Source organism: Aulostomus chinensis, chromosome 10 (assembly GCF_037954235.1).
Source record: "Aulostomus chinensis isolate RoL2024-O1b breed Wild chromosome 10, RoL_Achi_v1.0, whole genome shotgun sequence".
Taxonomy (NCBI): Eukaryota; Metazoa; Chordata; class Actinopteri; order Syngnathiformes; family Aulostomidae; genus Aulostomus; species Aulostomus chinensis.
In genome coordinates, this window is record NC_141329.1 from 19,736,394 (window position 1) to 19,746,528 (window position 10,135).

The window sequence follows — 10,135 nt, forward strand, 5'->3', positions numbered from 1 at the left end:
TCTCATGTGTGCATGCTGTGATACAACAGAGCAGTCTGGCTCGCTTTCGCGATAACTTTCTGATTAATAGCCCACAAATAATATGTTGGGGGAATAAATAATGATAATCGCGGACTCTGGGCAAGTTAAATTTTTTTTTGTTTTTTTTTAAAACTATAATTTGCCCAGGGTCCACTTAGAGGTGGTCTTGGTTCCGAACCGTTGTGTGCCAGTTTAGGACCAGTGCTGTACAGATAGGTGCAGCTAAAAACTGTTAGTCTAGGATAAAACGTGTATTTCTTTTGAAAGAGTGGTCCTTCACAGAGCAGGAATAACTTCAACTCTTTTCATTTTTGTTCTTTCGAGTTTCAAAAGTGGCATTCATGTGATCGGGGTTGTCAAATATAATAACAAAATATAGATGGCTGCTAACAGGAGTGTTTTGTTTCCATATTATTACAAATACATCACACTTTTTTTGTTTATAGATATTTCAGATTTAAGTGCTATTGCAGATACATTTTGTGTCACTCACTGCATAGTTAATATTATTTATATATGACAATCATGGTAACACGCTACAATTGAGAGGAGTGGAATTTTCTTTCAGATGTGCATAAAAAGCAGGTGTTTAGCAGGGTCACAGACGCAGGTTGACCCATTAACACTAATGGCAGTTAAAGGTTTTTCCTGGAGGCTCCCTCCAGCGAGACATGAGTGCCAGAGATGAAGGGTTTGCAAAGCAGAGAATGTCTGGAAAACTCATGTCCCCCTCCTGATTAGCATGTTGTTGACTTGCATTGGGGCGGGGGGGGAGCGGTCAGGGCAGACATATTTAATGCCTGTGAAGTAATGGGGCTGAATCAGCAGATAGCTCCACTGGGAGCCATTAGTCCAGACATGTCATTAACCCTTTCCCTGGCCTGAGCTCCACCCGCCCCCACTCCCCTTAGCTGGAGCTGTGCTGAACCAAACACCATCAGGTAGTGCAGATAATGGAGCGGAGGAAGGGTTAAAAAATCTCCAAATATATTGCATGCTCATCTTCTAGTTTGTGTGTATCTCACTTCTCTGAGGTGAATATACTTTGATATGTGTTGATTCAATCAGTGTTTCATTAACCAGTTAAGTTATGCATGTAGCTCTCTCAGATTCATAGCTATTCTCTTCCTCGTGACAAAAAAAGTGTCTCAACTTCTGCCTAAACCCATTAAACCACTCCAGAGCTTGAGCTAAATCTCCATGACTTTCACTGTCCACATACAACCTGTTACCAAAACAGATATTTGGTTAAAAACGAAAATTAAAATATGAATATATATTGCGTCAGTGTGAAGTGAGTGTAAAAAAATTGCTTACATAAACAAATTATACATAAAAACGTTAGAACTTTACTTGTTTCGTCTTCTCTCTGGTATGGAAAACCGTTCAGTGTTTGAATCCATCACAATTCAAGCCAAGCACAGATGCTACTCAGTGAATAGGACACAAAGGACACCAGCAACATTACAAGGCTACGGGGAAGGAAGATTTGATGCTAAAAAGACGGATGGAATGTCACATTAACTGTGGTGTAATATCTAAAAAGACAGAAGACAACTGCAAAACAAAAGGGCCAGAGTATATGAATGCTTCTATACAGAGGAGCATGTTGAGAATTAAAGCCAGTGGGTGCCTATAGATAGAAGAATGGACTGTAATTTTGGGGGTTTTGAGAGTAAGAACATCTTTGTCTTTGAGTAAAATCTTTTTTGACATAGCCTTTTTGCAGGCCTCCTTATTTGGCTGTGGCTGCAGGGCAACAATGGAGACAAGGGGGCAGGCCCGTAACACCTGCCAGTCGTAATGGTAAACATATTTCAAGAAATGCTGAAGAAGTGCAGAGAAGGAAGGAAGGGGGGAGATCAGGATCCACAGTCATAGAATTCACTGGATGTGTTTTTTGTGTGTGCATGCATATATGTTTTTGTCTCCAGAGTGTCCTTGATTGTATGTCTGCGTGTGCCAGTGGTGGGCTTGATGGTGCACGCCAGGATCTGTGGATCATCGTTCAGGTCTGTTCTTGAAACAAAAAAAAAGAGATGCAAACTTCCTCTACCAAATATGGTGAAGATACAGTCCAGTAGCAGCATCACATTTTCTTTGCAATATTACTGCATCCCACAGTATCATTTTAGCAGTTCAGCACTCCAGGGTTTGTCACCTATATGCAACTAACGTCTGTGCGTCTGAGTCACATTAACACACACACGTCAACACACACAGGATGTGTGTGTGGGTGTTTTGTTTGGTGCTCAGAGAGATCATCGCAAGTGTTAGACTTCCAGACTTGGTCTTCTGCCATGTCTTTGACACAAGTACATGCGTGTGTATGTGTGAGCTTGTATACTTACTGTATGTGTTGGCATAGGTGTTTCTGCCTGCATCAAAGTGTGTACTTAGACATACATGCAGACCCATGCACTGCTGCTATATGTACCTAGTCTGCGTGTATAAGCCCATTGTAAGTTTTAGGGGTCTCCCCCTCTCTCTCCCACAGCTCAGCTAAGAACTACACGTCATGTCTGTCACCTTCTCTCTGGCCACAAAGCTGCCCATTATGGACAGACAAGGTTCAGTGACCACTGAGTGGACTTCCACATCCCTCTTGCCCTCCCTAAATCTTCATTTAAACCATTACACACTTTTTTAAGCGAGTCTGCTTGATGGTTGCCCTTCATTTTTATTCTCCTTCCATTCAATATTTGTTTATTCTGCACCCACTGATATTCTAGCTCTTTGGCTTCGATAAAAGCAATTACAGCTGACTGATTCACCTCTTCCCAGTGCCCTCTGCTTCCTCTCTATTCATCTTTCCTTTCCACTTCATAGTCTGTTCATTTACCCCTTGATTACTGCCATAACCTCCTTTTTCAAAATCTGACAATGTCTGCCTGACATTGTTGTGTGAGTGAGAAAAACAGTCTCCAAAACAAAGCTGTAGCAGTGGTGTTTGGAGGCCAAATTGATGTTGTCATTATCTTTGTGACTGCTCATTCTAAATAACAACAGAGGAAATCACACAGCACAGATGCAGTCTTTTATTATAAATAAAGCCAGACGTTTCCTCAACACCAGCGCAGGAGAAACGTCTGGCTCAACCTGTTGTCATTCTGCTATAGCAGGAAAAAAAACACCCTGGTGTGTTTGCATTTCTGTAAGCTAATCATAATTGTCGTGGGCGGTACTAAGCCCAGGAGGCAGCGACGGTATTCACAGAAATACCCTAACAGACCCGCCTTATTTTACAATCGAAATCTTTGTCAAAACCTTCCATTCTAAGCATGCAGTATACTTCTACCTTGTTAGTTCAGGATTTGATGTTGTTCACATCTTGAGGGGGACACTGAAAATTGCAGAAAACAGAAGGGGTGGAGAATGAAGACTGAAATAATTCCCCTGTGGCAAGCCTGCAGCATTGTGCAGTGAACCATTCTGGCATACATGTAACTGTTACTTCATGGATGCATTTTCAATTCATAGGTTATGGACAATTTCAAGCAAGGAAACAAGTGATATCAGAACAAGTTAAATCTTCTGAGACCAAAAACACATACCGGCTGACAGTTAGGGATACACATTTGTATTGTTTTCCAACTATGACAGAGGAAGTGGTCCATGATATTTTCCAATCTTTTTGTCTTGCTATGGATAAGCCCTGAAGACGGTTAAGTCTCCTATGTTGAACCAGTTTCATGACCAGTAAAAAGACGTTTCTTCAGCTAAGCTTTTCACTAAAGGAGAGACGGAATGAATACCAAAAAAAGGTAGATCAAGGAAGGTTACATGCTGAGATCTTTTAGTTGAATGCTTCTCTGGAAAAAAAGTTTTCTGTCCGAGGTTTCTTGTTTGCCAGCCCTGGTTGTCCCTCTCAGGAGAGCAGTAGGAACTCCAACCCCCAAACTCTTGTCCCACAATCAGACACTGCTTGACAGCTCTGACAGGCTGGAGGATTTTCACCTTTTTTTTTTATACATGATACACGCTTACACTTATCTTAAGACACTGGACAGTCACGGGAGGGACCGATGAAGTCACATTTGCTTCCCCTTGAAAACAAACACACAGACACACACGCACACACACACACACACACACACACACACACACACACACACACATATATCCATCCATTTTCAATGCCGCTTATCTATTAAGGGTCGCAGGGGGGCTGGAGCCTATCCCAGCTGACACTGGGCAAGAGGCGGGGTTCACCCTGGACAGGTTGCCAGTCTGTTGCAGGGCCATCAGGAGCAATTAGGGGCTGAGTATCTTGATCAAGGATACTTCGTGAGTGAGGATCGAACCATTGACCCTTTGGTTTCTAGATGGCCACTCTACCACTGAGCCATGCTGCAAACACAAATACACACGCTCAATTTTTCCTTTTGATTTAAGCTTTTTCTTGTATTCCAATGTGTACTTTATTTACAATTTCTTACACTCATCTTCTCTTGCACACATTTGGGTGCATACATGGACAATTATTGCACACACACAAAGACAATCCCTCTTTCCCCACACACACATTCTCACTTTCTGGATTGTTGGCTGGCTCTAGAGTCAAATGGCTCAATATGTTAAAAGCATTAGGTAAGCATGGATCCAGCAGTGCTCCTTTGGCAGATATCATATGTCCTGCTTCATTACAGTCTGGTGTATACATTCAGCTGCATCTCTGGCCCTCCATCTATCCATTCCCTCCCCCCTCCTTTCCCCCTGTGGGTGATTTAACAGTAACAGAGCGGGCCATCTCAAGATGTTAGCTGATGACATCTCTTATTATTGTAAAAGCTGGCCCAGACCAGGGAGCCTCTGCAAGCACATCTCCACTCATGTTTAAAAGAGGAAAAAATATGTATACAGTATTTGTGTGTGTGTGTGTGTGTGTGTATATAATATATATATATGTATATGTATATATATATATACACACATATATATACATATATATGTATATTTATATGTATATACATATATATACATATATATGTATATTTATATGTATATACATATATATACATATATATGTATATGTGTATATATATGTGTGTGTGTGTGTGTGTGTATGTATATATAGATAGAGAGAGAGAACGCTATGGATATATGTGTATATATGTCTATGTATCTATGAGTATTTATAAAAGTTTATGTTTGTGTATATATACATGTGTGTATATATACAGTATATCCACAGCGTGCGTGCGTGCGTGCATGTGTGTGTGTGTGTGTGCATCTGTTGAGAAAGCTTAATTTTTGTAATGGGTTGTGTGAGTGAGGAAGACTGGAGCTGAGGGAAAAGGGGAGGGGGAAGTAATTAAATTCCATTTAATTTAAGTTGAACAAACTATCGCTTGTCTACATTTTGGTAAAGGTCTTTTTTTTTAGTTCCCACAGCTATTTTGGGTCTTGATATGACATTAACTGCTGGGAGGGTGCTAACCGAAACCAGCTGAGAAATATGTGTGTAGACGGACCAGGAGGGGGGAGAGAGATCAAAGCAAAGGGCCTGTAACCTGTAGCCTGCCGACTGTTACCTTTAGCCCTGTCAAAGGCAACAGAGAGGAAATAACGCCACACCTCACATCCCGCAGCTGCATGTGTATTAGACAGCTAACACACTGAGGCCTTTTCTCTGAGCTTCACCGCAGCACTTGGACTGCTGCACCACTCTTGTCTCTCCAAGGCAGGCAGCATTTAGGCTAACATTAGCACTTTTCTGCCTTCATAAGCAGTTAACAGCATTGAATGTGTGTATTTGTGTGGCTGATCATAGCTAAGAAACTCCTGGCCCTGCTCAAATTGGCTATAGCCACTTGTGCCTAAGGCAGTGAAGGAGGTCCTGGAGTGCCAAGAGTGGATGAGGAAGGTTGACTGTGATAGTTGAGAGGAGTATTTGGGAGAAAATCAACATCACTTTTGACAGATAGGGTCCAGGAAATGCCACTTGAGCGCAGCTAAACATGGAAGGCTTTATCTGAATAAGATGTAAACTAAGTCTAGTTTATTGGTTTATACTTCAGGAACCATGCATATTATAAATCGTTACACCAGAGTGAGCTAAATAGCTCATTTGTGTCTGTGACCCTTATGAAGGAAAATATATAACACAACTGCAATATAATATACAAATTTAAATGACAACAATGTAGACAGTGCAACAGTTAAAAACAAACAAAAACAAAAGACAACTGTTAAGAACAATCTATTAAAACATATAAAATATTCAGATGAAATCTACCTTAATCTGGTACTGATGCTCTTGCTGTTGCATGATAATGTGAGTGATTCTACAATAATAAAAGAAAAACGAAACGTTTAACTCCTGGCGGGTCTACGCTGTCTTAACTGAATCACAGGGAATAAAACATCAAGTTATTGTGATGCTCCACAGCGGACTTAAGGCAAACAAGCATAAAGAGAAGGAAAAAGTTCTGGAAAGAGAGCAAAGGAAAGGACTAAATAGACAGAGGATACTATAACTAGGAAACTGTAAGGAACTACGCATCTCTTTCTATCACTGATGGTCATCTACATGCACTGTCTAGCTGATGCATCATAGCAGAGCAGTGGAAAACTCTTCCCTCTATTTCTTTTGTCTTGCTCTATCTTGCCCCCCCCCCCAAACTTTACAACTTTTTCTTATAAAACGAAGGGAGAGCTCTTGTTAATCAGCTTTTGGCAGTGGTTTTAGGGGCTCATATGTAGAAACCCTCCCCTTTCCCTCCCCTCTATCCCTTCCCCTCACATGTGCAGTAGATGAGGATAGCAGAGTGTATGTTTATGAGCACGAGTGTGCTCCTTCAGTGTCTCACAGTTCATCAGAGCTCAATGAATGAGTGACTGGCCCCCCGTCTTTCCAGCAGAGTTTGCACTCATAAGCAACTCCCACCTCTTCTCTTCTTTATACTTCTGTTTATTTTTAGTCTCAAATCCTCCCCACAGGTAAATGTTTTGTAAAGATTGTGCATAAATCCCCGTAACCATCAATTATATTGTTCTCACTCTCTTTCTTTCTTTCTTTTTTTTTTCTCTCTCTCTCTCTCCCGCTGACCCGCCCTTCCAGTGGTCCTATGCATTGGAGAAACCCAACACAGGCAGTGTGTTCAGCTTGGCCTGGTCTGCAGACGGCACCCAGGTGGCCGGGGCCTGTGGTAACGGGCATGTCATCTTCGCTCATGTGGTGGAGCAACACTGGGAGTGGAAGAACTTTATGATCACCCTTACCAAGAGGAGGACTATGCAGGTACAGTAGGAAGAGAGAAGAGAGGGATAGAGAGAGAGAGAGAGATGCACTCACTTGTTCCTGTCATGTCTTGATTGTCAGTCTGTCACAAGAGAAATTATTTTACATGAGAAAGGGTTCGCTTCAGGTAAAAAAAAAAAAACTTTAGAGAAAAAGTGACGGATTTTGACAACACGAACGTAATGATAGAAATGTGCTGTGGTGCCATAGGCCAACTGTTCGGAGGGGAAATAAACATGCAACGTAGAGAAGAAGTAAATGCTTCCCAGGCTCCGGCTACTTGTGGCCATATATTATAGTTGGACCCTCCCAGTGTGCCAGGCAGTCCTGCAATGACAATGACCAGCCTGTCTAGCTGCCTCCCTCGCTCCACCATTCTGTACTGTTTAAACTCAAGCTCACCACAAGGTAGCATTTACATGCAGTTAACACACCCAAATGTACACACACACATACACTTTTAGACAAGGAAACGTACAAGTATCTACAGAGGTACATGCATGTGTGCCAAGGCACGTTAGCCATGGACATCTTCACCAAGTACAGTTAGTGTAAACCAAACAAACATGGGTCATCAGTCATTTATTTTCAGCCTCGCAGGCATTTTTCTGTCTCCCTCCTCCCCCTCTCCTCCTCCTAGTCCTTTTTAAAAGTGCACATCTGCCAGTGGTTTGTGAATCAGCCAGCTAAATTTACCACCTTGCGGTCAAATGTTTTTTATTCCTGGTTGTGTTGCATGTAAATTTGGCGTTCCGGAGGGGGGCAGAGGAGAAAGATTTGTAAAGCTGTAAAAATAAACCCACCTTTCACCTGGTGCTGGAAAAGGCCCTTTCATTCATTCACAGAGGGAGCTAGTAGGGAAGTATTTATCTGTGCAGGTGAAAAAATGAACACCAACCTGCACACGCACGCACTTCAAACAGTAAAAACTGCTCTCCCTGACCACAGTTGCCCTACATATACTTGGACATATTATGTACTGTTTCCTGTGTATATTTGAAAAATATATGTGGCTGTGGATGACCCTCTACTTCTGAAGCGAGTGTTGGTCTTTTGTTGTTTGCATGTTTAATGTTCAGTAGTATAAAATTTGTCCAGAAACTTTTGATTCGACTAATCTTTTCTTTTTTTTCTTTTTTTTTGTGTGTCCCTCTCCACATTGTATTTTCTCAGGTGAGGAATGTGATGAACGATGCAGTGGACGTGTTGGAGTTCAGAGATCGTGTCATCAAAGCGTCACTTGCGTACGGTCACCTGGTAGTTGCCACTTCTCTGCAGTGCTACATTTACAAGTCAGTACCTCACTTCTCCTTGTTTGCCTCCTCTGGACTGTCATATTCTCTATTTACTGTAATTTATTAAATCCTAAGCATGTCTTCAAGAACTTATATAATGTACAGCAATTGCAAAAATCTAGAAAAAAATTAAATTCATAAAAATATGCTGCTAAACTCAGATGTTGTGCTTAAAAGCATTTTTTACTGTCTTATATTTGTATGGCTTCTCTATTTATATCAGAAACATACATTTTCAATAAAATGAAAAAAGATAAAACCACACCGCAATACTGTAGCTAACTTGCTCTTGTCTTCAATGTAAGATTGATTGTACTCTTTAATTTTTATGTAATCCACATAAATCTTCCAGTTGCGTGTATCCTCCTTTATAGCCAGCTAATCTGGAAAATTATGTCCAAATGAGCCCAGCAGAAAGGAGTCTTTTTCAGAATGCGTGGCTTAAATCCTACTAGCGTATATTCAGAGATAATAAAGACACGGGAATATAATTCTTCTGTTTAACAATGGAAAAAACATAAAATCTTAGGAATCTTTTTTTGAAATAAACATGAAACACAACCTCTTTGGTTATTACAAATGACAGGAAGAACTCATGTAATAGTAGTCATGCGCAAAAAGGCTTCAGGGTACAAATGTGATGCTTATCATCAGGGAAATACAGACCATTGTCATAGGTCTTGTTTCATCGAATATCTAGAAGCGGAGTGATGGAAAAGCAATATCACAATGTGTCTGCTTCATGGAACGACAATGAACGGTTTTAGCTCATCTGCATTCATCTATGAGTGAAACAGTTTATTACAGACATTTTCTGTCAACTCCAACTTCATTTTTTTATCACAAGTTGCTAATCGGACCATAAACTATAATCAGCACAAGGAAGATAAAGTCTGCAATATGTGCTGCTGCACCGCAAGCCCAGAGATTTTGGTTGTGGCCCTCAGTGGATAATCATTGTTGATGTGCTATGAGATTATGTAGTTATCTGGAATATTCAGGCATTTCAATGACCTGAGTGGGAGTAAGCATTCAGAACTTTTGCTAAAGCATTTTTTTTTGTTGATTTGGGTTGACTCTGTGGGGCGGCACGGTGGTGCAGTAGTTAGCACTGTGGCCTCACAGCAAGAAGGTTCCAGGTTTGAGCCCCAGCTGTAGCATGGGATCTTTCTGTGTGAGTCTCCATGTTCTCCCTGTTCCTGTGTGGGTTCTCTCTGGTACTCCAGCTTCCTCCCACAGTCCAAAGACATCAAGAGGGGACGAGGCTGATTGATACTCTAAATTGACTGTAGGTGTGGCTGTGAGACCATCACCATTCACTCTCACAGTCACACCTACGGTCAATTTAGTGTATCAATCAGCCTACCAGAGAGAACCCACACAGGCACAGGGAGAACATGCAGACTCCACACAGAAAGATCCTGTGATGGAGCCAGGGCTCGAACCTGGAACCTTCTTGCTGTGAGGCGATAGTGCGGACCACTGCACCACCGTGCCACCCAGATTTAATCATATTAGAAAGAAAAAGAAATATGGGCATTTCTTTCATTATATTATCATATTGTTCGAATGTCTC

The 10,135-nt window shown here is 41.4% G+C and overlaps 1 protein-coding gene across 3 annotated transcripts in view; it reads left to right on the top strand.

Moving 5' to 3' along the window:
• Nucleotides 1-10,135, top strand: part of ift80 (intraflagellar transport 80 homolog (Chlamydomonas)) — a 44,065-nt gene that overhangs the window by 25,198 nt on the left and 8,732 nt on the right. For all 3 annotated transcript variants that reach the window (XM_086216325.1, XM_086216324.1, XM_086216326.1), the window contains 2 exons: nucleotides 7,085-7,264; nucleotides 8,438-8,556. In XM_086216325.1, the coding sequence (XP_086072451.1) occupies nucleotides 7,085-7,264; nucleotides 8,438-8,556 (299 nt within the window). The remainder of the gene's footprint in view (nucleotides 1-7,084; nucleotides 7,265-8,437; nucleotides 8,557-10,135) is intronic.